This window comes from Saimiri boliviensis, chromosome 4 (assembly GCF_048565385.1).
Source record: "Saimiri boliviensis isolate mSaiBol1 chromosome 4, mSaiBol1.pri, whole genome shotgun sequence".
NCBI classification, from domain to species: domain Eukaryota; kingdom Metazoa; phylum Chordata; class Mammalia; order Primates; family Cebidae; genus Saimiri; species Saimiri boliviensis.
Window position 1 is genome coordinate 18,420,006 of NC_133452.1, and position 26,810 is coordinate 18,446,815.

Genomic DNA, 26,810 nt, shown 5'->3' on the forward strand with positions numbered 1-26,810 from the left:
TTTTTTTTTTGAGGCAGAGTCTTGTTCTATCGCCCATGCTAGAGTACAGTGGCATGATCTCAGCTCACTGCAACCTCCGTCTCCCAGGTTCAAGTGATTCTCCTCCCTCAGCCTCCCGAGTAGCTTGGATTTTGGGAGCCTGCCACTGCGTATGGCTAATTTTTGTATTATTAGTTGAGACGAGGTTTCACCATATTGGCCAGGCTGGTCTTGGATTCCTGACCTCATGTTCCACCCACCTCAACCTCCCAAAGTGCTGGGATTACAGGCGTGAGCCACGGCGCCCAGCCAAGACCAGCTTTTCCTAATGGAATGGAATAGCATAGGATAGCCTAGCACTACTCAGCACTGACTAGAACTGAAACCATCAGGGTGCCTCACGCTGTCTTGTGAATCTTTTATTTCAGATAGTCGTGTATGTGACTGTGTGTATGAGTGAGTGAAATGAATTCTACAGTAGAATATGTCAGAAAGTTTGGAAAACACTCTTCCTCTTCCAGCATGCCTTTCTGTGCCTCCATCATTGGGAAGCTGAATACTCTGCTTTCAGGAATCCCTTGAGAAAGGATTCCAGATGTGATTTGGATTTAGCCAGTCAGATGCTCAAGTCTGAGATGTGGATGATGGCAATGGTCACACATCTACTGCCACAGAGATTTCTGTTGGCAAGCCTGTGGTGGATGCTCTTGGTCTCCTGTGGCATCATTAGCAGAGGATGCAGAATATGGTCACTAGATTTATGTTTCCTGAGAGGCAGGGTAAAAAGCACACATTTTATGGTCCAGATAGCAGCAGGTGCAGTAGGGTTCTAGAATTAGCAGTAGGAGGGAAAGCACCCTGAAAGCGGTGGCTTCAGGATTATGGTTGTATCAATGCAATTCTGCATCTACCTGCTTTCTGATTGTAGATGTAGCTCTTGGTGGTTTCGTTCTGTGGTGAGCCTTTGGGAATTTCTATGGAAAGCTCAACCACAAGTTTATTTCTTCAGCCCTCACATGATTCTGTAAGCTACCTAGTACCCTATAATAAATCCCTTCTTAGGCCGGGCGAGGTGGCTCATGCCTGTAATCCCAGCACTTTGGGAGGCTGAGGCAGGTGGTCATCTGAGTCTGCAGTTTGAGACCGGCCCAATCATCACAGTGAAACCCTATCACTACTAAAAATACAAAATTATCTGGGTATGGTGGTGCATGCTCGTAATCCCAGCTACTTGAGAGGCTGAGGCAGGAGAATCACTTGAACCCGGGAGGTAGAGGTTGCAGTGAGCCAAGACTGTGCCATTGCACTCCAGGTTGGGAAACAAGAGTGAAACTCCATCTCAATAAATAAATATCCTTTATTGCTGAAGCCACTAGAAGTAGCACCTATTTTGGTACTGTACCCTGTTGCAATTAACAAGAAACAAAAAAATAAATATTTTTCTGGTACTCAGCATTATACTGGAACCCAGTTATAAATTTCTACTGAATAATTCTGAAAAGAAGCTGAAACTGAACACAGATATTTTGGGGTTTGTTTTGTTGTTTTTGTTTTTTGTAAGTCCTCTAGCACCAAGTGATCAAAAAATACTTATGACTGACAGCCTAAGAAAACCACATGATGGAAAGTCACAAAAATGGCTTAGTATCTTCATAACCAGTTGCAAGGAGAGGGAATGAGTCTGTCGTAGGTTTTCTAGAAGACTCTGAAATGGCGAGTTGGATGCAGAAGGTTAATCGAATTGCACACTCAGGAGCCAAACCTGCAAGAAAGTAAAAGAGCAGGATGGGCCGGGCGCGGTGGCTCAAGCCTGTAATCCCAGCACTTTGGGAGGCCGAGGTGGGTGGATCACGAGGTCAAGAGATCGAGACCATCCTGGTCAACATGGTGAAACCCCGTCTCTACTAAAAATACAAAAAATTAGCTGGGCATCGTGGCGCATGCCTGTAATCCCAGCTAATCAGGAGGCTGAGGCAGGAGAATTGCCTGAACCCAGGAGGCGGAGGTTGCGGTGAGCCGAGATCGCGCCATTGCACTCCAGCCTTGGTAACAAGAGCAAAACTCCGTCTCAAAAAAAAAAAAAAAAAAAAAAAAAAAAAAAGAGAGAGAGAACAGGATGGGTAGAGGGAGTCGCTGCCCTGACATACAGTTGCAACAGAGGCCAGAGCCAATCTTATGAGAAAGGAGGGGTTCGGAAGCTGAGATGACCCTTCAGAGTGGTTCTGCATGGAGGGAAAAGGGCCTTGTCTGTGTACTCCTTCACTGGCTAGTCGCTGAATGAGAGTTACCCTCAGAAAGCGTCTGTGACCCAGGAGATGATAGCATGGTACTGCTCAGCATAGACTAGAACTGAAACCATCAGGGTGCCTCACACTGTCTTGTGAATCTTTTATTTCAAGTAGACATGTATGTGACTGTGTGCATGTGGCAGGAAATGAATTCTACAGTAGAATGTGTCAGAAAGTTGGGAAAACACTTTCCCTTCATATAAGGGCAAGTCCTTGGAAGGGACCCAGGTGTGGCTTGTCAGAAGCCAGCAGCTCCGGGCAGCTGAAGAATGAGTGCTTCAGTCCTACACCAGGACTGGGGCACACCATAACATCTGCTGCTGAGCCCAGACATGCATTCCTCTTTATCATATCCTTATAGCTTCCTAAATGCCTTGGGAAGACATTCACAGTCCTATAGGAAAACCGGAAAGGTGTGTTCTGAGTATGTAAATGACTTTTGGCATGATAGCAACAACAAAACCCCTCTTCCACTTAGCAATACTCCAGCTATGCCTGATTTTCTAATAGAACATAGTGAGTCCGGAGCCAGAGACCATGAGTCTGGGCATTGTCCCTGTTTTCAATTTCCAGATCAATAGTGGGTACAATCTCTTCATTTATATTTATTGGCCATTATCACTTGAGTAGTAGCATTGTTTTTATACTACCTCTTCCCTACTTTCTGCTAGGTCAAGAATTAACTACAAGATTACCCAAGGGATTGTAGGTAAAGTAGCTTTGTGAAATGAAAAGTTCACGGGACCAGGAGTTAGGAAATCTGGGGCCTAGTCTCTCTCTCTTTCTTTCTTAATTTTCTGGGAAAAACCATGCCTGCCCTATCAGAATTATTGTGTAGATAAAAAAAAAAAATGTACATGAAAACATTGTAGTAAGAGTTAGAATACATCTGCAAGCTATTATTATTATTAATTATCTGCCCACTTCATAATTATGTAAATAATTACGCATTGAGAATCCACTCAAATCTCTATACAGACAATGGTTAAAAGTCCTAGTCCATAAAGAGAGGAGGAGCCAATCCACCTTAATATCCAAACTCCATTCCATCAGTTGACTCAGTCAGACATTCAAAAAATGCTCACCAACTATGGGGCAAGCTCTAGACATGTGATAAATAAGCCTACAGAAGGCAGCGTGGCTCAATGTGAACCATGTGGACCCTGAAGTAACACAGTGTAGCTTTCTATTTTAGCTTAGGTAACTGTAACCTTCATGTCTCTGAGTCTCAGCGTTTCTTTATCCATGAAAGGAGACGCTACCATGAGAAACTGTAAATAAGTATTGGGTGAGCTACCCACATGATGTCATGGAAACCCCCAGTTGAGTTACCTACCCCAGCCCTGGAATATCAGAGAAAACCCTCTTGTGCCTTCAAACTGAGTCCCTTAGAATAAGCAGGAATTAGTCAAGGGAGGGAAGGAAAGGTAGTCCAAAAGGTCAGCAGCTACAAAGCCTGGTCGGTGAGAAAGCACTGGAGAAGCTGCTGAAGTCGTTTTCTAGAAAGTATGGCATTCCTGCGAAACAGGAAGTGGAGACTCCACGCTCCGTACCAGCAAGGCTGACTTCACCCAGAGAGCAGCAGAAACAATTGAGGTGCACAGAGCAAGGAGTTATGGGATCGTATTTGGATTTTTTTTAAATGGGTTACTCTGACTACAGTGGAGAGGGAGGGAACAATCCCTAGGTCCAGGAACACCAAAGTGGAGGCTGGGTGAGTAAGAAATGATGGGGTGTGAACTACAGTGGTGTTAATGTGGAAGAAAAGAGGAGAGAAGGGGGTACAGACAGGACTTTGTGACTTATCAGTTGTGGGAGGGAGAGAGAGGGAGAAGTCACGGTGCCTTCCCAGTGTTCCGACTTGGATATCTGAGCAGATGCCAGGCCATTCCCAGGCCATTCCCTGGGATGCCAGGCCATTCCCAGGCCATTCCCTGGGACAGGGAGCCCAGGAGAGAAGTAGGTTACAGAGGCATGTGGAGATATGGGAGAAGACAATGGAGGCAGAAATTATGAACTCAGTGTTGCATATGTTGAGTTTCAGATGCTGCAGAACATGATGGCATTCCCTGAGTACATGTGTCGTCCAGGCTGTAAGCTATGCACCTTATGTACATAAGGTACCTGCACCTCACACTTGCTGAGTCCTTACAAGGACTCCATGAGGAAAATGCTCTTTTTATCCCTATGGTCGTCCTGAAGCATACGAGGTTCAAAGATACTTAAAAACAAGTCCAGATCACTCGGCAAAGCCTGATTTTGAATCCAAGTCTCTTTTGCTTAATTGCCACATGTGTCTCCTCCATAGCATCCTACTGCATACATGGGTATGATGATTGGGACAGGGATCTCATTGAGAGAAATAAAGATGGACATCATTGTGACATAAATGATCCTTACAGCCACCAGAATAGGTGGAACTGGTTTGTGATACCTACTACAAGAATGACATTAGCTAATGTGCAATGACTACTCCTTATGTGCCAGGGTATTTTCTAAATGCTTTGCATTATTGAATTCTTACAAGGTTATAAGGTAGTGTATTAGTTTCCTAAGGCTGTCATAAAAAGGTTCTACAAACTGAGTGGTTTAAACAAAAATTCATTGTCTTATAGTTCCAGAGGCCGGAAGTCTGAGACCAAGAAGTTGGCAGAGTTGGCTCCTCCTGAGGATTGTGAAGACGAATCCGATCCAGGTTCTCTCCTGGCTTCTGGTGGTTTGCTGGTAATTTTTGGCATTTTTGGCTTGTAGATGCATCACCCCAATTTCTACCTTTGTCTTTACATGGCATTCTCGCCATGTATGTGCCTGTGTCCAAATTTCCCTTTAATAAGCACACCAGTCATAATGGATCAGGGCCCACCCAAATGACCTCATCTTAACTTGATCATCTGCAGAGACCCTATTTCCAAGTAAGGTGACATTCACAGGTATATGGATTAGAACTTCAACATTGTTGCGGAAGACAGAATTCAACCAGAACAGGTAGGTGTCACTTCTGTTTTACAGATAAGGAACTGAGACACAGGAAGACAAGTAACATGCCTGAAGTCACAGGGCTGAAGCACTGAAAGATGTTTAAAGTGTGAAGAAAAGGGATCTAGGACGGCCCCCCACGGAATGCCCACATCCAAGACACATACACTACACCCTACTTTGTGACCATGGTACACTGAACCTGGAACGGGTACCTGATCCAAGGACAGCACATCTACAGGACTGCCACTGGCCTACACGTTGACATTTGCGTGTCAAGGTGCAACATGAACAATTGAAAAAGTGCTGTTCAACAGAGGTGTCTTATGCAGAAGAGTGACTGATGCAACCAGCCAGGTTCTCCCTCTGGGGGAGAGACACAGAGAGAAAGAACAAGAGCCGTCAATGGTAGGAGCAGAACAGCAAGACACAGAAAAACCAGGAAGCGTCAGAAAACATGAGCGAGAAGCAGCCCAGAATAAGCAGAAGCTGAAGCCAAAGGCAGAGAGAAGAGCAGAGAGGTGATGATGAGTATTGGCTAATGCAGCCGGAGCAACAGCAGAGAGAAGGTCAGTCCTCATGGGATCAAAGGAATCTTGAATTTATGGCACGGATGATAGGAGAACCCAGACAGGGGAGCTGCTCTGTCCCTCGCATGTGGTCCTCCGGTTCTCGGACTGTCAACTACATTCTAGTTTTTAGGACATACAGTTGTCCTTCATTAAGTTCTGACTGAAGTCAAGATTCCCACCTACAGTTATCCTTGCTTTAGTTTCTCATTTCATTTGTGTTTCTTACCATCCTAAAATTTTCTAACTCACATACTCAGAGAAGTGGGAGGAGAATAAGTTGAATATCAATCATGGAAGCTAATGGAGGAGAATGTTTCAAGACGGAAATGGGGTCGATTGTATCAAATGTTACAGAAAGATCATGTAAGAGATAAGTTCTTTATTTTTTATTTATTATTATTTTAAGATCTGGGGTTCATATTGCAGGATGTGCAGGTTTGTTACGTAGGTAAATGTGTCATGGTATTTGCTGCACCTTTCAACCCATCACCTAGTATTAAGCCTGGCATGCATTAGCTATTTTTCCTGATGTTCTTCACACCCCCCATCCCCTAATAGGCCCCAGTGTGTGGTGTTCCCCTCCCTATGTCCATGTGTTCTCATCATTCAGCTCCCACTTGTAAGTGAGAACATGCAGCGTTTAGTTTTCTGTTCTAGTGTTAATTTGCTGAGGATGATGGCTTCCAGTTCCATCCACATCCCTGCAGAAAACATGATCTCACTCCTTTTTATGGTGGCATAGTATTCCATGGTGTATATACACCACATTTTCTTTATCCAGTTCATCACTGATGGGCAGTTGGGTTGATGCCATATCTTTGAAGACAAGCACTTTAAAACTAACACAGATTTGCTAACAAAAATGAGAATACTGGAAGAATGAAGACAAAATCCAGGGCGAATGGAGCATGGCATGAATAAAAGGTGAGACCAGAAAGACAGCATACACAGGACACTTCCAAGGGGCTCAACTGGGGAGAGGAAGAAGCAGGTAGGGCTTTAAGGAAAAGTTGCTGTGTAGCAGAAAGAGTGATGTCTTTAAGATGAGAGAGATTTGGACATATTTAAATGCTGATGGAAATAAGCTGTTTATGAAGGTGAGGTTGACAACACTGGAAAGAGAAGGAAACAACTGATGAGGCTAAGTTCCTGAGGATGCAAGTGCCCCGGTAGAGGAAATAGCCTGAGACAGGGAGAGGAAAGGAGATAAGGGTGGGTGTGGCCACATACACAGCTGTATTAGGATGTGATATTGAAGATGTTTCCTGTAATGGCTTCTATTTGCTGGGTGAAATAGAAGATGAGATTGTCTGCCTAGGATAAAGAGGGAAGAGACAGGATAAGAGCCTTGAGGAAAAAAAAAAAGAATATTTGCAAAAATGATTTTGGAAAATGATAGTGAAATCTAACAGGGAAAACAGTGCAGCTTTACCAGTTAGGACAGAAGGCTCAGATGAGATCAAAAACCATAAATTTGGGATGCCACTTAGCTGTGATTTCATGTGATTTTCTCCAGCTTCATTCAGTGAGGCAGGAAAAGCAGCAGAAACATTGGTAGTTGGGAGTAATTCAAAGTTGAGAACAGAAGGGCAAGGGAATAAGGAGTTAAAGGCGTTAGGAAGAGAAAGATTGAAGAAATGAACCTTAATATCTAGGCTGGCTCCAGACAGAATGAGGATGGGCAAGACAGGGAGGGGGAAAATAGGAGGACCAGGGAAACACAAGGGCTCAAAGCACAGCTATTTGGGAGTAAGAGATAAAGGTTTGGGATGAGAAGACGTTGTGGAGCTTTTAAGTTAATATTTCAGAGGTGCTTACGTTCTAGGTGTTACACAGTCCTGACAGGCCACATGTCACAGAAGAGTGTGTGTGTGTGTGTGTGTGTGTGTGTGTGTGTGCGCGCGCACGCATGCCGGGCCAGTTGCCCTTCCTTTGGAGAACTTCCCCTCTGTCATTACATGTGGTTTTGGTTGGTTGAACAGGGAATCTTAGAGCCTCACCTGACCCCAGTCTCACTAGCAGTGGTTGGCATGGGATGCAGGCTGGTGAGTGAGTTCATCCACCTGGCTACAGGGATTGGTTTAAGGATAGGTATATGACCAAGAAGAGTTGATCAGCCTCTCCACTAATATTTTTTGCATGGACATTTGGAGACAGGGGATGTCTCTTTTTCATTTGGATTTGTCTTTCACCCAGGATGGTCTCAAATTCCTGAGCTCAACCAATCCACCCTTCCCAACCTTTCAAAGTGTTGGGATTACAGGTGTGAGCCACGTGCCTGGCCATATGAGTTGTAGAAATCATGCAACTGCTTGTGATCATCTATTCTTGTAGCATGGAGGAACCCATGTGGGGAAGGAAAAAGCCAGGCCAACATGCATAGACAAGCAAAATCAAGTCAAGATGAGAGATGGGTAGAAGCAGAAAGAATCCAGACACCAATTCTGAATCCCTGGATCTAACCAAGCTGAAGCTAGTCTACCCCTGAATCTTTCAAACGAGCCTCCAAAATTCTCCTTTCAGCTAAGGTAATCTAAATTGGATTACTATCAACTGCAATCTAGGATGTGAGTGGTTGAAACAAAAGGAGGTAAAAGTATAAGCAATGAGAAGGCCAAGGAACTGAAGACAGGATGCTCCATGAGTTGGCCTTACAGGCATTAAAGCTACCAAAGATGAAGGCAGCACCTCGTGGGGGTAGCGAAGACATCTATGAACCATTTGCAAAAGTCTTAAGCAAGAAGAATAGATAGGCTCTTAGTAGATAACCACCCTGAGGTCTAGAAAAAAGTTAGCCATATATCCGCTAGCAGGAGCCTTGAAAGAACCATGTTTTTATACAAAGGCAAAGGAATACGGTATGAAAGCACACAGTGGAAAGAGAAGCATACAGACTCCACTTGCTAATGAGAAGCTAAGTTAAGTGTACAATAATGTGGGTACAATCACTACTGCATCAACTGGCTGAGACATTCCAAGCCAAAGGTTACATAACCATGAAATGCTTCCCCAATGAAAATGATACTCCAATTCTGAGTCCTCAGTATTATGACAATATCAATCACATAGACCTCTTTAACAGCTTCAGCTGCCATCCCTGGACAGTGAATCATTTGCTGTTCATCTGTAAAATAGACCATAAGGTAAACTGGAAATTTTAGATGGGTCAAGTTTAAGTTGTTTTCTCTGAGATATGTTTATGCATATATTTAGATGGCTCAGACAGTGACCAGAATAATAACCCCAGTAGCAAATATCACGCAAGTGAATTTGACAGAAGAGTTAATATTAAATATTTTAAAGCCTTATGTAAAAATCATATCAACCTAATGCATTTTATTGGACAACATAAAACATACATGAATATTATAGAAGAACAAAATGTAACCTAAAAATTCAAAGCTGGCCTGCCAACTCTGCAATGATTGCCACAAAGGAAAATTCAACAACCAATTGACATTTTAACAAGGAAGAAAATGGCTTTATTAAAAGATTTTTCAATTTGTCCAAGTGACAAACACTTAATGTGTATATGGAGTGTATACATGTACAGAATTTATTTTTCCCATGTCATATACCCTTTTCACTAGAAGCCCCTAAAGATCATATTCAAACATTTTTCATATGTCTGTGTATGTTAAAGATCATTGTATATATATGAGTCACACAGTGGAAATATTATATAAACATATATTTGGAATGTAATAAATGGAATGTAATTTCATTTAATAAACAGAAAGTACAGTACTAACCACTATGAATTATTTTTAGTCTCTTACATGAATCCTGATATATAATTAATGATACAAAATCAATAATAAAAATATATATTTAATGTTTTTAAAATATTTAAAATATCTTTGAATGGTGTAGAAAATGAATTTCCCAAGAAACTAAATCAAGTTTATTAAAGATTATATTTGGAAAATGAAAACAAAGAAAATGTACAAAAACAGCCTTTACTCTCATACACCCACACCCACCCACGATCGCATTTATGGGTGCATGACTCAGGTCTGAGCAGAGCCACACAAGCTCCACCCAAGCTTCTCTGGGTCCAGAGACCCAGAGAAAAAGGGTTGGTGGAGAAAGCTGTAGGCCTCCCCTGGAGAAAATTCAAGACTCTCTCTCCTGCCTCTGGCCAGCCTAGAGACCTCGACCATGGCTATGGAGGTATGTTTACTCATATGCAAAATGCTACTCATACTGCCCTTGCACAGAAAGAAGAAAGCCAGGGAAGGATGCCCACCCTGCAAGCAAAGCCGGGTCACTCTACCTCTGTGTGGTCTGTCATCCAGTCAGTAGGTGTCAAACTCATTTGCTTTCTCTTAGGTATTTCCTTTACTCCTTTTGTTTGTGCATCATTCATTCTAGATTTATTGATAGTTTTCCTAAAAGAAGATCTTCACTGTTTTTACCCATTTTATCACTTATTTTCTGCAGCATGGTGGATTCTTGGATTTTTACTTATTTAAAGTATAACAATCACTGCATTTGTGGAGCTTAAAAAATTAAAAATATTTTAATACAATCTAGTACTTAGTCCTCATTCAAATTTTTACTAGTATTGCAAGAATCAAGATCCAATCTATTTTTGACCCTTGCAATTGATTGTTTCATCTATTTAATTTCTTTTAGTCTGGAAGAAAGAAGCCAATAATTTGTTTATGACTTTGACTTTTTTTTTTCTTTGAGACAGTGTCTCGATCTGTTGCCCACACTGGAGTGCAGTGGCATGATCTTAGTTCACTGCAACCTCCCTCTCCTTGGTTCAAGCAATTCTCATGTCTCAGCCTCCCGAGTAGCTGTGATTACAGGTGTGTGCCAACACACTGGGCTTGTTTTTGTATTTTTTGTACAGACAGGATTTTGCCACATTAGTTAGCCAGACTGACTTTGACTTTTTGATGACTCGTAAACGGTTGGTTGTGTGTTTTTCATTTGCTTCTAATGTTTGGGTGCACCAGATCTGTTTTTTCCCTTTCCTTTAATTTCATGCTAGAGCTTCTTTTAAGGACAATAAAAAAATACATCTTATATAATAGAAATAAGATAAATTATCCAAAAGACTACCACATTTTTCTCAGTGAAGTTAGAAATAGGATTCCCTGAAAAATATTTTTAAAATAGAAATTTAAATTGAAAACAGAAGTGACATGAATTCATAATAAAATCCTGATCTTGAAAAGGTACCATTGCTCTGGGTGCATTGGATATATCGGTGAATGACTCTATAGCAGGCGTCCCCAAACTTTTTACACAGGAGGCCAGTTCACTGTCCCTCAGGCCGTTGGAGGGCCGCCACATACTGTGCTCCTCTCACTGACCACCAATGAAAGAGGTGCCCCTTCCTGAAGTGCGGCGGGGGGCCGGATAAATGGCCTCAGGTGGCCACATGCGGCCTGCGGGCCATAGTTTGGGGAAGCCCGCGCTATAGGATTTCTTTATCTTATAGGATTGGGCTCACATTAAAGCTTTCCATTTTAAAGGACTGAGATCAACCTTGTTAAAACATTAACAATTACCACCAGCTGTAATCTACTAGCAACATTTGCAACAGGCAAGTTTCTTATGGGACCTGAGACCTATGTATATTTTTTTTAATTGCATTTTAGGTTTTGGGGTACATGTGATGAACATGCAAGATTCTTGCATAGGTACACACTTGGCAGTGTGGTTTGCTGCTTTCCGTCCCCTCACCTGTATCTGTCATTTCTCCCCATGCTATCTCTTCCCACCTCCTCACCCCCCCGCCCCTCCCCCATTTCCCCCCAACGGACCCCAGTGTTTAGTGCTCCCCTCCCTGTGTCCATGTGTTCTCATTGTTCAACACCCACCTATGAGTGAGAATATACGGTGTTTGATTTTCTGCTCTTGTGTCAGTTTGCTGAGAATGATGGTTTCCAGGTTCATCCATGTCCCTACAAAGGACGTGAACTCATCATTTTTGATGGCTGCGTAATATTCCATGGTGTATATGTACCACATTTTCCCTATCCAGTCTATCATCGTTGGGCATTTGGGTTGGTTCCAGGTCTTTGCTATTGTAAATAGTGCTGCAATGAACATTCGTGTGCACGTGTCCTTGTAGTAGAATGATTTATAATCCTTTGGATATATACCCAGTAATGGGATTGCTGGGTCAAATGGGATTTCTATTTTTAGGTCCTTGAGGAATCGCCACACTGTCTTCCACAATGGTTGAATTAATTTACATTCCCACCAACAGTGTAAAAGTGTTCCTATTTCTCCACATCCTCTCCAGCATCTGTTGTTTCCCGATTTTTTAATGATCGCCATTCTAATTGGTGTGAGATGGTATCTCAATGTGGTTTTGATTTGCATTTCTCTGATGACCAGTGATGATGAGCATTTTTTCATATGTTTGTTGGCCTCCTGTATGTCTTCTTTTGTAAAGTATCTGTTCATATCCTTCGCCCATTTTTGAATGGGCTTGTTTGTTTTCTTCTTGTAGATCTGCTTTAGTTCTTTGTAAATTCTGGATATCAGCCCCTTGTCAGATGGGTAGGCTGCAAAAATTTTTTCCCATTCTGTTGGTTGCCGATTCACTCTACTGACTGTTTCTTTTGCCGTGCAGAAGCTGTGGAGTTTGATTAGGTCCCATTTGTCTATTTTGGCTTTTGTTGCCATTGCTTTTGGCGTTTTGGTCATGAAGTCCTTGCCTACACCTATGTCCTGAATGGTTTTGCCTAGATTTTCTTCTAAGGTTTTTATGGTATTAGGTCTGATGTTTAAGTCCTTAATCCATCTGGAGTTAATTTTGGTGTAAGGTGTCAGGAAGGGGTCCTGTTTCTGCTTTCTGCACATGGCTAGCCAGTTTTCCCAACACCATTTATTAAACAGGGAGTCCTTTCCCCATTGCTTGTTTTTGTCAGGTTTGTCGAAGATCAGATGGTTGTGAGTATGTTGTATTTCCTCTGAGACCTCTGTTCTGTTCCATTGGTCTATATCTCTGTTTTGGTACCAGTACCATGCTGTTTTGATTACTGTAGCCTTGTAGTATAGTTTGAAGTCCAGTAGTGTGATGCCTCCTGCTTTGTTCTTTTTGCTTAGAATTGACTTGGCTATGCGGGCTCCCTTTTGGTTCCATATGAAGTTTAAGGTGTTTTTTTCCAGTTCTGTGAAGAAGGTCATTGGTAGCTTGATGGGAATAGCGTTGAATCTGTAAATTACTTTGGGCAGTATGGCCATTTTCACGATGTTGATTCTTCCTAACCATGAACATGGAATGTTTCTCCATCTGTTTGTATCCTCTCTTATTTCGTTGAGCAATGGCTTGTAGTTCTCCTTGAAGAGGTCCTTTACGTTCCTTGTTAGTTGTATTCCTAGGTATTTTATTCTCTTTGTAGCAATTGTGAATGGCAGTTCGTTCTTGATTTGGCTCTCTTGAAGTCTATTACTGGTGTATAGGAATGCTTGTCATTTTTGCACGTTGATTTTGTATCCTGAGACTTTGCTGAAGTTGTTTATCAGTTTCAGGAGATTTTGGGCTGAGATGATGGGGTCTTCCAGATATACAATCATGTCATCTGCAAATAGAGACAATTTGATTTCCTCCTTTCCAATTTGGATACCCTTTATTTCTTTTTCTTGCCTGATTGCTCTGGCTAGAACTTCCAGTACTATATTGAATAGGAGTGGTGAGAGAGGGCACCCTTGTCTAGTGCCAGATTTCAAAGGGAATGCTTCCAGTTTTTGCCCATTCAGTATGATATTGGCTGTTGGTTTGTCGTAAATAGCTTTTATTGTTTTGAGATACGTTCCATCAATACCTAGTTTATTGAGGGTTTTTAGCATAAAGCATTGTTGAATTTTGTCAAAAGCCTTCTCTGCATCAATTGAGATAATCATGTGGTTTTTGTCTTTGGTTCTGTTTATGTGGTGAATTACGTTTATGGACTTGCGTATGTTGAACCAGCCTTGCATCCCCGGGATGAATCCTACTTGATCATGGTGGATGAGCTTTTTGATATGCTGTTGCAATCGGTTTGCCAGTATTTTATTGAAGATTTTTGCATCTATGTTCATCATGGATATTGGTCTGAAATTTTCTTTTCTTGTTGAGTCTCTGCCGGGTTTTGGTATCAGGATGATGTTGGTCTCGTAAAATGATTTGGGAAGAATTCCCTCTTTTTGGATTGTCTGGAATAGTTTCAGAAGGAATGGTATCAGCTCCTCTTTGTATGTCTGGTAGAATTCAGCTGTGAACCCATCTGGACCTGGGCTTTTTTTGGGTGGTAGGCTCTTTATTGCTGCCTCGACTTCAGACCATGTTATTGGTCTATTCAGGGTTTCGGCTTCTTCCAGGTTTAGGATTGGGAGGATGCAGGTGTCCAGGAATTTATCCATTTCTTCCAGGTTTACTAGTTTATGTGCATAGAGTTGTTTGTAATAATCTCTGTTGATGGTTTGGATTTCTGTGGTATCTGTGGTGATATCCCCTTTATTGTTTTTTATTGCATCAATTTGGTTATTCTCTCTTTTCTTTTTTATTAATCTGGCTAGTGGTCTGTCTATTTTGTTGATCTTTTCAAAGAACCAGCTCCTGGATTTATTGATTTTTTGAAGAGTTTTTTGAGTCTCTATTTCCTTCAGTTCTGCTCTGATCTTAGTTATTTCCTGTCTTCTGCTAGGTTTTGAGTTTTTTTGATCTTGCTCCTCTAGCTCTTTCAATTTTGATGATAGGGTGTCAATTTTAGATCTCTCCTTTCTTCTCATGTGGGCACTCATTGCTATATATTTTCCTCTAGAGACTGCTTTAAATGTGTCCCAGAGATTCTGGTATGTTGTGTCTTCGTTCTCATTGGTTTCGAAGAACATCTTTATTTCTGCCTTCATTTCATTGTTTATCCAGTCAACATTCAAGAGCAAGTTGTTCAGTTTCCATGAAGCTGTGCGGTTCTGAGTTAGTTTCTGCATTCTGAGTTCTAACTTGATTGCACTGTGGTCTGAGAGACCATTTGTTATGATTTCTGTTCTTTTGCATTTGCTGAGGAGTGATTTATTGCCAATTATGTGGTCAATTTTAGAGTAGGTGTGATGTGGTGCTGAGAAGAATGTATATTCTGTGGATTTGGGGTGGAGAGTTCTGTAAATGTCTATTAGGTTTGCTTGTTCCAGGTCTGTATTCAGGTCCTGGATATCCTTGTTGATTTTCTGTCTGGATGATCTGTCTATATTGACAATGGGGTGTTAAAGTCTCCCACTATTATTGTGTGGGAGTCTAAGTCTCTTTGTAAGTCATTAAGAACTTGCCTTATGTATCTGGGTGCTCCTGTATTGGGTGCATATATATTTAGGATCGTTAGCTCTTCTTGCTGCAGTGATCCTTTTACCATTATGTAATGTCCTTCTTTGTCTCTTTTGATCTTTGTTGCTTTAAAGTCTATTTTATCAGAGATGAGAATTGCAACTCCTGCTTTTTTTTGCTCTCCATTTGCTTGGTAGATCTTCCTCCATCCCTTTATTTTGAGCCTTTGTGTATCCTTGCATGTAAGATGGGTTTCCTGGATACAGCACACTGATGGGTTTTGGCTTTTTATCCAATTTGCCAGTCTGTGTCTTTTGATTGGGGCATTTAGTCCATTGACATTTAGGGATAGTATTGTTATGTGTGAATTTGATACTGTCATTTTGATGCTACCTGGCTGTTTTGTTGGTTAGTTGATGCAGCTTCTTGATTGTGTTGATGCTCTTTTACCATTTGGTGTGTTTTTGGAGTGGCTGGTACTGGTTGTTCCTTTATATGTGTAGAGCCTCTTTCAGGAGTTCTTGTAGAGCAGGTTTGGTGGTGATGAAATCTCTGAGTGCTTGCTTGTTCACAAAGGATTTTATTTTTCCTTCACTTATGAAGCTTAGTTTGGCTGGATAGGAGATTCTGGGTTGAAAGTTCTTTTCTTTAAGGATGTTGAATATTGGCCCCCAATCTCTTCTGGCTTGTAGGGTTTCTGCTGAGAGATCTGCTGTGAGTCTAATGAGCTTCCCTTTGTGGGTAACCCGACCTTTCTCTCTGGCTGCCCTTAGCATTTTCTCTTTCATTTCAACCCTGGTGAATCTGACGATTATGTGCCTTGAGGTTGCTCTTCTTGAGGAATATCTTTGTGGTGTTCTCTGTATTTCCTGGATTTGAATATTGGTCTGCCTTGCTAGGTTGGGGAAGTTTTCCTGGATAATATCCTGAAGAGTATTTTCCAGCTTGGATTCATTCTCTTCATCACATTCAGGTATACCTATCAGACGTAGATTAGGTCTTTTCACATAGTCCCACATTTCTTGAAGATTTTGTTCATTCCTTTTTGTGCTTTTTTCTCTGTTCTTGCCTTCTCTTTTTATTTCATTGAGTTGATCTTCGACCTCTGATATCCTTTCTTCTGCTTGGTCAATTCAGCTGTTGAAGCTTGTGCATGATTCACGAAGTTCTTGTGTTGCGTTTTTCAGCTCCATCAATTCACTTATACTCCTCTCTATGCTGTCCATTCTCGTCAGCAATTCGTCCAATCTTTTTTCAAGGTTCCTATTTTCTTTGCGTTGGGTTAGAACATGTTCTTTTAGCTCATTGTAGTTTCTTACTACCCACCTTCTGAAGTCTGATTCTGTCATTTCATCACCCTCCTTCTCCATCCTGTCTGGTTCCCTTGCTGGTGAGGAGTTGTGATCCCTTTTAGGAGGAGAGGTGTTCTGGTTTCGGGAGTTTTCATCCTTTTTGCGCTGGTTTCTTCCCATTTTTGTGGGTTTATCCACCTGTTGTCTGCCTCTGTCCCAGGGAGTTGGAGCTTTATGAGTTTCCGTTGCACTACTGCCTTTTTTTATTTTTCTTTCAGGTCTGACCCACCCAGCTAGCAGCACACCTAGCCACTGCCTGCCCGCAGGGGCTTTGCTGAGCTGCTGTGGGCTCCGCCCCGCTGCCCTGTAGTCCTTTTTATATGGGCGTAGTTAGAACTGTCTCGGCAACGGTTGCCCCGCCTCTGTTATGGCGGACTCTCTCTGTTGTGGCAGGTTGCCTCGGCAACGGCAGCCTGCCTCCGTAGCGGTGGTGAGTCTCAGTAATGGCGGAAGCCCCTCCCCCACGGAGCCGGACCGTCCCGGTTCAGCTGTGCTTGGTTTGGAGGGCTCAACCCAGAGGGTTTCCAATTACTGTTTTTGTTTTTGTTGTTGTTGGGGGGTGGAGGGGTGGGACCAACCGAGCCTGATCACCTGGCTCCCTGACTCAGAGTCTTTTAAGTTGAATGACCCCGCGTTTGGGTCGCCTGCTGAAAAGGCGCTGGGATCTCCCGTGCTGCGACTCACGGAGTCGGCTCGAACTGTGGCGCCGGCTCCTGGCGGATTTTTTGCCTAGGAATCTCCTGGCCTGACTCGCTATTTCAGATGAATGGGCAGCTCTGCCGTCTCAGGGCTCTGCTCGCCAGCTAAGAGGGCTCCCAGACCAGTGGCTTTTGTATGGAGAACGGCAGCAACAGGGAGTGGTCACAGCAGCCGCGGGGGCGGAATCAGCCCCGCGGGGGCCAAAACAGCCACACCGGCTGGGACTGCGACGCTGGTGACCCCTCTGCCTGGGTATCTCCTGGTCTGTGAGCAATAAGAGTTCGTCTGAAAATGCGGCGTCCACTCACCCTCTGCACCTTCACTGGGAGCTGAAGTCCTGAGCTGTTCTTAGGCGGCCATCTTCCCAGCATTCCAAAACCGACCTATGTATATTTTATCCAAATGAATTAAGTGGATTGCTTTTTGAAGAAATCATATGGCTTACACTTATAAATCTGTCACTTTTGGACATTAACTTTTTTTTTTTTTTTTTTTGAGATGTAGTCATAATCTGTCACCCAGGCTGGAATGCAATGGCACAATCTTGGCTCACTGCAACCTCCACCTCCCAGGTTCAAGTAATTCTCCTGCCTCAGCCTCCTGAGTAGCTGGGATTAGAGGTGCATGCCACCATGCCCAGCTAATTATTGTACTTTTAGTAGAGATGGGGTCTCACCATGTTGGCCAGGCTCGTCTCAAACTCCTGACCTCAAATGATATGCCCATCTCAGCCTCCCAAACTGCTGGGATTGCAGGCATAACCCAACATGCCCAGCCCGGACCGGACATTAACTCTTGATGACAGGGATATTTTCCTTTCAATATGCAAACAATTCCCACCAGCATCCTAGAGATTCAGGAGAAACCGAGTCTGTGTAGCAGAAATGGAACGGCCTTTGAGGCAGGACCAATGGGTTGTCCATTCTGGTTTCACTGGTACCCAACTATATCCTTGGATAGGTAACTCCATGTCTGAGCCCCAGAAAGGTTGTAAAATAAAATACTTGTCACAGCTTTTCTACATGGTTTTTATGAGAACAAAATTGGCTAGTAAAACCCCTGACTTAAAATAGATACCCGACAATGTTAATTCCTTGCTCTCATTTCCCAATCTAACTCATGTAATCTGGTGGAATTCTTCTGGGTCCTAAATGCTGGTAAATGAAATAATAGATGTTTTTAATGCAGAACATTTATCTAAGGCTAACACCTTTGAGATCCTTTTTGTGAGTGATGAATTATCACTGTATCATCAACGCATACAATATTCACAAACTAATCAAATCTCAGAGACATGATGAATTTGTGAAATTGGGAATTGTGTCCCATGTCTTTTGGCCACTTCTCTCAAGAGATACAGTGTTCAATGAAGAAGCTGTAAATGGCCTTGTGGGTGCTTGTCTTCCCTGGTAGTCACATCTTTGAGGCAGGCACAGGTAACAAACCGATGCCGATGTGAATGAATCAGTCTTTCAAGACACTTGATGATTTCATAGTCAGGAAGAGCAAGGCTGGTCATGTTCAAGCCTAGCATCTGTGACACCACCTCCCTGAAGTCTGCCAGCTGTAATATCAAACAGAAACTCATTAACTGGGAAAACAAAACGTATCAACTACTGCTGAGCCAAATGCAACAAACAGACAAAAAAAAAAAAAAAACTGTAGAAAACTCAGGTTTGCATGAGGTAGGGAAATTATCTACCCTCTTCATAGTTCTCTCACTTATAAAATACCAGATTCCAGATAAGTCCCATCAACTGCCAACCTTCAGAGATTTCACAACCACCCTTCTGATAAGCCAACTGATGTGGTATTGGTTACTGAGTCAAGAATCTCAGTTAAGTAACCATGAATGAAACCCTGACCTCACTAAGATTTCATTTTCCCAACTCCAGGGTGGGATTAGCCATACACCTAGCTCAGAAGGCTGCTCTGAAATTCAGATCAAATGAAATGGTGACTCTGTGTATGCTCTGCAAACTAGGAAGAACTAAGCAAATGTTGGTGGGGTTGTGTCAAAGGATGGTAAACATGCTTTGGGATTTTAGCTGGCTAATAATCTCTTAAACTAAAAAAAAAAAAACAAGGAACAAATAGCAAGAAAGTATATGCTAATGAAAACAGGAGGACTTCTAAATTACTATCAAGTCATATCACATAGCTTGCCACTTCACAAGCCATTCCATGGGACTGCTCTAGGACTTTCATTTGTCCCTTGAAGAAATAAAAGTGAGGGGCTGGGAACAATGGTTGAAATATGCCTCATACCCCTTCAAATTCTCATAGGCTGGTTTCTGTGGTTCTAGGTTAATGCAAAATCAGATAAATCAAGGCATCTGGCCAACACTTCATTAAAGGCACCCTCCATTTTAGAAAAGGGTTGCTCCAACATCCAAGAGAATGCCACCCAAACAAGAGTCCCACCCCAGGCTCATTGGCTCTGCAACCTCCTTCTCTTGCAGAGTCCAATTTGGGAATGGTGACATTTTCTCCAGATCCTATGGTTTGAATTTTATAATCCCTCAAAATTCTTATGTTGAAATCTAATGACCAATGTGAAGATATTAGGAGGTGGGGCCTTTGGTGGGTGATTAGATCATGAGGGTGGAGCCCTCATGAATAAGATTAGTGCCTTTATAAAAGAGGCCCCGGAAAGCCACCTTGCTCCTTCTACCACATGAGGACACAGCAAGAAGGGGCCGGCTCTGAACCAGGAAACTATGCTCACCAGACACCTTGATCTTGGACTTCTCAGCCTCCAGAACTGTGAGAAAGAGATTTCTATTATTTATAAGCCACCCAGTAGATGGTACTTTGGTATAGCAGCCCGAAAGGACTAAGACACCAACCGAGTCTCCCTGATGAAAAAGTAAAGTTTCTCTCAGACTTCCACCCTTTCCAATGTGGCCAAAGCTTTGCAATTCCAAAGCGGTTTCCTTTCTGAGAACGTTCATTGTGTCATTTGGCTTTCCCCACCTCGGCCTGACACATGAACCAAAACAGAGGCAGCCAAAGCGGGGGAAGAAAAATCCTCGGATCAGAGTCCATTCTATGCCCTTTTGAGCTTCAAAAGGAGAAAGAGACAAAAGCCAAAAAGCAATGGAGGTCAAGCTGCCCGGTACACGTTTCTTTGTGCCTGACCTCCTGATGGACTCACTAGATAAAATGCTCCTCCTTGTAGCCAGCAAGCAAATGAGTACTTTTTTATGGCTTACATCTGTGCCTGGTTGGCCATCAAGTCTGGGTGCCACTGTTTGAGATTTGGGGCTGTTTCCTGCAACTGATCTCTGCTGCAGATAAGGCTTCCCTCCTGAGGCCAGAGCCCTGGTTAACGTTAAGAGCTTTGCAATGATGCAAACTTCAGAGGCGATCACTTAAAAAAACCTCCCGAGAACCAGAACCCTTCCGTTGCTTGAATAAGAACGCCTTTTCTTTTCCTGCAGTTTGTGCCACGAAAATGTGAATAATTTTTCTTAGAGGGGTCAATCAGAATGGTTACTTGAATGTCAAAAAGATGCTGGAGGGGAAGGTGGATATGTTGAAAAGATATGAAAGCTTTATTAATTGCTTTTGAATAAATACGTGAATAGTTCTCACTTTGGGAGCGCGTGTTAACATTGCAACGTTAGAGAAGATTAGCATGTGCCTCGAGAAAGGATGAAACACAAATTCATGAAAACAGTCCATTTTTTAAATGAATAACTATTAATATCAAGTTCTTGAATTGTCCTGTCATTTCCTAAACAAGAAGAAAATCTTCCTAAATCTGGTTTCATCACCAGGTTTAGACCCACCTGCTTTTCTCTCTTTTCTGCGTCTTCCAGAGATTTTTTTAGTGTCTTCATTTCACTGGTTACTGCTTCTATCATGTTTCTGGCCCTTTCTTTGTTCTCCTTCGCCTCATGTTCTGTGGTATCCAGTTCTGACTTGACAGACATGAGCTTTTTCTCAGCTTTCTCCTTCATCTTCTCCAGCTGTTCTCTGGATTTGTTTAGATCTTCAATGGCTTTAGTCTGTTCCAAAGTTTTAATCTAGGAAGTCAGGAGAATGCTGATAACTACTGTTGTATTTACTTAAGAACACTTTACAAACATGACAAATCAGAAGTCAATTTGCTTCATACCTTTTTTATGAATAAAGAATGGAATTCATCCCAAACAGTTACAGATCTTGCTAAGCATATGTACTGAACGAACATGTCTTAAGACAGTTATAATATAAACATATTAGAGTGCCCGGACTTGAAAAAAATCAATGAGACAAAACTGTGGACAGCATGATTCTGGGGTCAGATTCTTAAATTAATCCTGCTGGTAGGGGTACACACACTCTATGAGCTCCAAAAGCAAAAGCAACTTCAACTTTCTGTACCAACCAACGGGACTTTGCTGGTGTATTAACAGTAGGAAGAGCAAAATGTCTCCTCTTCTAATGCTGTATCCCTTGAGGACCCCACCTCAGATCCATCTCAGCAAGTCTTCACAACTGCTGTGAGGCAAACATAGATAGGCACTTTTTCTGTTAGAAGCATCTTCTAACTTTACCAGCGAGTCTGGGAGGTAAACAGCTGCAACTGGGGAGTGGAGTGATGTCTTCTTCAGAGAAGCTGTCCCAAGATCTTAAAGCCAAAACACACACTATGCTGGAGTGTGAGGCACATCCTCTGTATTAGCTTATTATTTAAGATTAGGCCAGAGCTGCTCACAAAAAGAATTTAAGGCTGAGCATGGTGGCTCATGACTGTAATCCCAGCACTTTGGGAGACTCAGGTGGCCGAATCACCTGAGGTCAGGAGCTCAAGATCAGCCTGAGCAACATGGTGAAACCTCATCTCTACTAAAAAAAAAAAAAGAAGAAAAGAAAAGAAAATTACAAAAATTAGCCAGGCATGGTGGCAGCCACCTGTAGTCCCAGCTACTTGGGAGGCTGAGGCAGGAGAATCACTTGAGCCTGGCAGGTGGAGGTTGCAATGAGCCAAGATCGTGCCATTGCATTACAGCCTGGGCCACAGAGCAAGACTTCACATCAAAAAAAAAAAAAAAAAAAAAAAAAAAAAGTGAATGAAATTCTGACACATACTACAACTACAACATGGATGAGCCTTGAAAACGTACTAAATGAAATAAGCCAGACACAAAAGGACTAATTCCCCTTCTGTGAAGTACATAGAATAGGCTAATTCATAGAAATTGTATGTAAAGTAGAAGTCACCAGGGGCTGGGGAAGAAGAGAAATGAGAGTTATTGTCCAATGGGCACAAAGTTTCCATTTGAGATGATGGAAAAATTCTGGAAGTGGATAGTGATTATGGCTGTACAACATTGTGTATACTTAACACCACTGAATTGCACACTTAATAATGGTTAAAATGATATATATTATGTTATTTTTATTTTACCACAATAATAAAAAAGGATTTGAAGCAACTTTACACAAACATAAATTGTTTTGACTAATCATTAAATATAATACAAATAAGCTACAATTTAGTACCCACCAGTTCGCTAAAATAAAAAAGACAGACAATAACAACCATCCGTGGGGATGTGAGGAAACTAGAACTCTCATACACTACTGGTGGGAATGTCAAATGCTGTGGCTGCTGTGGAAAAGAGCTTGCCAGTTTTAAAAGTATTAAATATAAAACTGCCATATGACCCAGCAATTCCATTCCTAGGCATATGGGCAAGAGAATTGAAAACTTATGCCCACACAAAAATTGTACACAAATGTTCATTGAAGCATTATTCATAATCACCAAAAAGTAGAAACAACCCAAATGCCATCAGCTGATGAGTGGAAAAACAAAATGTGGTATAGTCATACAATGGAATATAATTCATCAGTAAAAAAGAACAGGGCACCGTGACATTCTGCCACATGGGTGAACCTTGAAAACATCATGCTAAGGGAAAGAAGCCAATCGCAAAAAAACACATATTCTATTATCTCGTTTATATGAAAGATCCAGAAAAGACCAACGGCTAGTGGGAGAGCAGAATGGGGAGCCACTACTTATGGGTACAGGGTTTCTCTTAGAGGTGATGAAAATGTTTTAAAATATGATAGTGGTGCATTTCCTGTATGTGCACATGCTAAAAAAATCATGAAATTTTACACTTTTTTTGAGACTAGGTCTTGCTCTGTCACCCAGACTAGAGTGCAGTGGCATGATCTCAGCTCATGGCAACCTCTGCTTTCTGGCTTCAAGCAATTCTTGTGCCTCAGCTTCCCCAGTAGCTGAGATTACAGGTGTGCACCACCATGCCCAGCTAATTTTTGTATTTTTAGTAGAGACGTGGTTTTGCCACACTGGCCAGGCTTGAACTCCTGGACTCAAGTGATCCTCTCACCTCAGCCTCCAAAACTGCTGAGAATACAGGCATAAGCCACTGCATCCAGCCTAAACTGTACACTATTAAAAAGTGAATTTTATGGTATATCAGCTATATCTTGATAAATCTGTCATCTGAAAGTACATTTACAATCAATCTCTTGAAAAGTATCAAAATTAATTACCTTGAAATAAATAAACATACACAATGACCAGTATAGTTCTGAATTTAGTTCTGAGCTTCCTGACAATTGAGATAAAGTGTTCAAGTATATTTTCAAAGAAAAAGCATTATTTTGTGTTTTAGTTTTGTGGTTAAATCATTTTTAAAAATACATAAGTAGCAGAATAACAGATACCAAATAATAAGTATTTGCTGTCTTCTCCCTTGCCTCCCATCCCTTCTTTCCTTTGGTTTTTTGTTGTTTTTTGTTTTGTTTTGTTTTGTTTTGTTTTGTTTTGTTTTGTTTTTGAGATGGAGTCTTGCTCTATCTCCCAGGCTGGAGTGCAGTGGCTCAATCTCAGCTCATTGTAACTTCTGCCTCCTGGTTTAAGTAGTTCTCTGCCTCAGCCGAGAACTGAGTAGCTGGGATTATAGGTACATGCCACCACGCCCAGCTAATTTTTGTATTTTTAGTAGAGATGGGGTTTCACCATCTTGGCCAGGCTGGTCTTGAACTCCTGACCTTGTGATTCACCCATCTTAGCCTCCCAAAGTGCTGGGATTACAGGCGTGAGCCACCGCACCCAGCCTGTTCCTTTTTTCCTAAAAAGAAAGGGTATTTTCTTGATGCATCCACTTTTATCTAATTGCTTCTAGGGTAGAATTTGGGTAAAGGCAGAGATTGTCAGGAAGGAAGCAAGCCAGGGAGGCTAAATTGATCTACATGGTAAAGAGCTGAGATACAAGTGGGGAGAAAGATGAAGAAGTCTGGCAGGATGCGTTGGCTCATGCCTGTAATCCCAGAACTTTGGGAGACTGAGGCAGGTGGATCACAAGGCCAGGAGTTCAAGACCAGCCTGGCCAGCATGGTGAAATCCTATCTCTACTAAAAATACAAAAATTAGCCAGGCATGGTGGCACACGCCTGTAATCCCAGCCACCGAGGAGGCTGAGGCAGGAGAATTGCTTGAACCTGGGAAGAGGAGGTTGCAGTGAGCCAAGATTGCACCACTACACTCCTGCCTGGTCAAGAGAGCCAGACCCCATCAAAAAAAAAAAGAGAAGGGAAGGGAAGGGGAGGGGAGGGGAGGGGAGGGAAGGGGAGAAGAGAGTGGAGGAGAAGAGGAGAAGAGAGGAGAGGAGAGAAGTCTATGCTAACTAGGAGAAAGTCTATGCTAACTAGGCTGCAGGAAAGCCTTCCTGAAGAAACCTAGAATCATGCCAGAGGGAACTTTGAGAAGGCATTGGTGTTGTGCAGCAGTGAATGAGACAGAAAGAAGGATGAGAATGTTACTGCCCCTGATGAATGAAATCTCTTTGTATTTTTTTACTGATGATAATAAAACTGGCAACTCCCATTTAGTTGCTGAACTCCTGATTATGTATTGCTGAAGGGCTTTAGATGACTGTGACTTACACTGATAACATTTGGAGACTATAATCAGAGATTAAAATCTCTCCCTAGGGTGAGTACATCTTCATTGTGGTTGAGTATCTGAATCATGGCACAGGCAAGCCTGTTCTACACTCTGAAGGCTCTTACTATCCCACTGGAAAGTCTGAGGACTGAGAAGAACTGTTGTAAGATTAGAACAATTTCTAGAGGAGATGTGACTGCTTGGGATATAGATGTCCAGATAAAAAAATCAGATTTATACCATTTTGTGTGACTTCACTAAATTGAGGAATCCTGTGTCAAATATCTGCTGAACTCATAAACTAGAAACCAGTTTTTACCTGCTATAACCCATAGAACTTATTAAGACACAAAGTTTATATTACAATCATCTGAATGTTTGTGTCCTCCTAAATTTATGTGTTGAAATTCTAACCCCCGTGATGACATTAAGAAGTGGGGCCTCTGGAAGGTGATTAGGTTATGAAGGCAGAGCCATCATGAATGGGATTAGTGCTCTTACAGAAGAAGCCCCAGAGAGCTGCCTCACCCCTTCTACCGTGTGAAAACACAGCCAGAAGGCATCATCTATGAACAAGGAAACATGCTCTCACCAGACATCAAATCTGCTGGCACCTTAATTTTTCACTTCCCAGCCTCTAGAACTATAAGAAATATTGGTTGTTTATAAGCCACCTTGTTTGTGGTATTTTGTTATAGTACCCTTAATAGACTAAGACACCTTTCTAGACAGAGAGGAGATCAATGGCAGACATTCTCAGATAGGTTTGTAGCTATTGACCTGGCTCCATCCAAAGGAGATGAAATCCTTTGGAAACTGACAGCTTCTGTGAAGCTTACAATCAAAAAGGCATAAGAACAACTGCTGCAGCTTCAGAGATATGCAGAAAATAAAATGTCAACAGCTGGGGAAAAAAATTCTAAGTGAGCAATGTAGCCAAGGAAAAATGTCACCAGAAGAGCAGGCACCTGAGACGGCAATGTCACCCTCTAAGTGCAGGTCTACAGGGGCAGACCTTGCAGACCATTTATGGATCCCAAGTTATCAAAACCCTTATTTGATTATAAACTTCATAGTAGATGCCAATGTATCAGGGTATCGTCTCCATGTTAATGTAAACATGTGCTGATTGTATTGTGTCGAAGAACGCCCTGTTCGTAAGTGATATGTAGGAAAATATTTGGGGGTGAAGTGTCATGATGTTTTCTACTTGTTTTCACAGACTTTGGCAAAAATAAAACATCTATCTCTCTCTCTCCAGGCAAAATACAGTAATTAGTAAAATATTAACAATCTATGTGACAGGTAATAGAGTATCCATTACACTATTCCTGCCATTTTCGACAGATAAGAAATTTTTCAAAACAACTGAATATTTTCAAAACAAGAAATTGGGAAAGGGAATATATTGATCGTGGATCCTACTAGTAGAAGATTTGAATATACGTATATGTATTTATAAGTTACATAAACACATTCCTCAAAATAAAATATTCTGCAGTCTATCAAACATTTTACAAAACGGGGACATTAAATTGATTAAATATCAATTTTTAAAACAAAATGATCTTCCTTTAAAACAAAGAGATTCCCTTCACATACAAACTAACTCACTGCTACAAAGAAAATATGTGGTAAACAGTAAATTGCTGGGATTGGTATGCTGAATTTTAAACTTCGTATTTATAACAGAAGAGATATATTCAGCCTGTCCGTTCAGATTGGGAAAACATTTACAGTGGGCTATCTACCAAAGGT

At 41.9% G+C, this 26,810-nt stretch overlaps 1 protein-coding gene and 1 non-coding gene across 2 annotated transcripts in view; one reads left to right on the forward strand and one right to left on the reverse strand.

Moving 5' to 3' along the window:
• Window positions 1-16,054: 16,054 nt before the first annotated feature.
• CCDC170 (coiled-coil domain containing 170) overlaps window positions 16,055-26,810 on the reverse strand; it is a 129,551-nt gene continuing 118,795 nt past the window's right edge. The window contains exons 10-11 of the mRNA XM_010331419.3: window positions 20,932-21,168; window positions 16,055-18,701 (exon numbers count right to left, since the gene is read on the reverse strand). Coding sequence (XP_010329721.3) covers window positions 18,501-18,701; window positions 20,932-21,168 — 438 coding nt within the window. The 3' untranslated portion in view covers window positions 16,055-18,500. The remainder of the gene's footprint in view (window positions 18,702-20,931; window positions 21,169-26,810) is intronic.
• On the forward strand, window positions 20,727-20,829 carry LOC120363448 (U6 spliceosomal RNA). Its single transcript, XR_005578998.1, has one exon. It is a non-coding gene; the product is annotated as a U6 spliceosomal RNA (small nuclear RNA).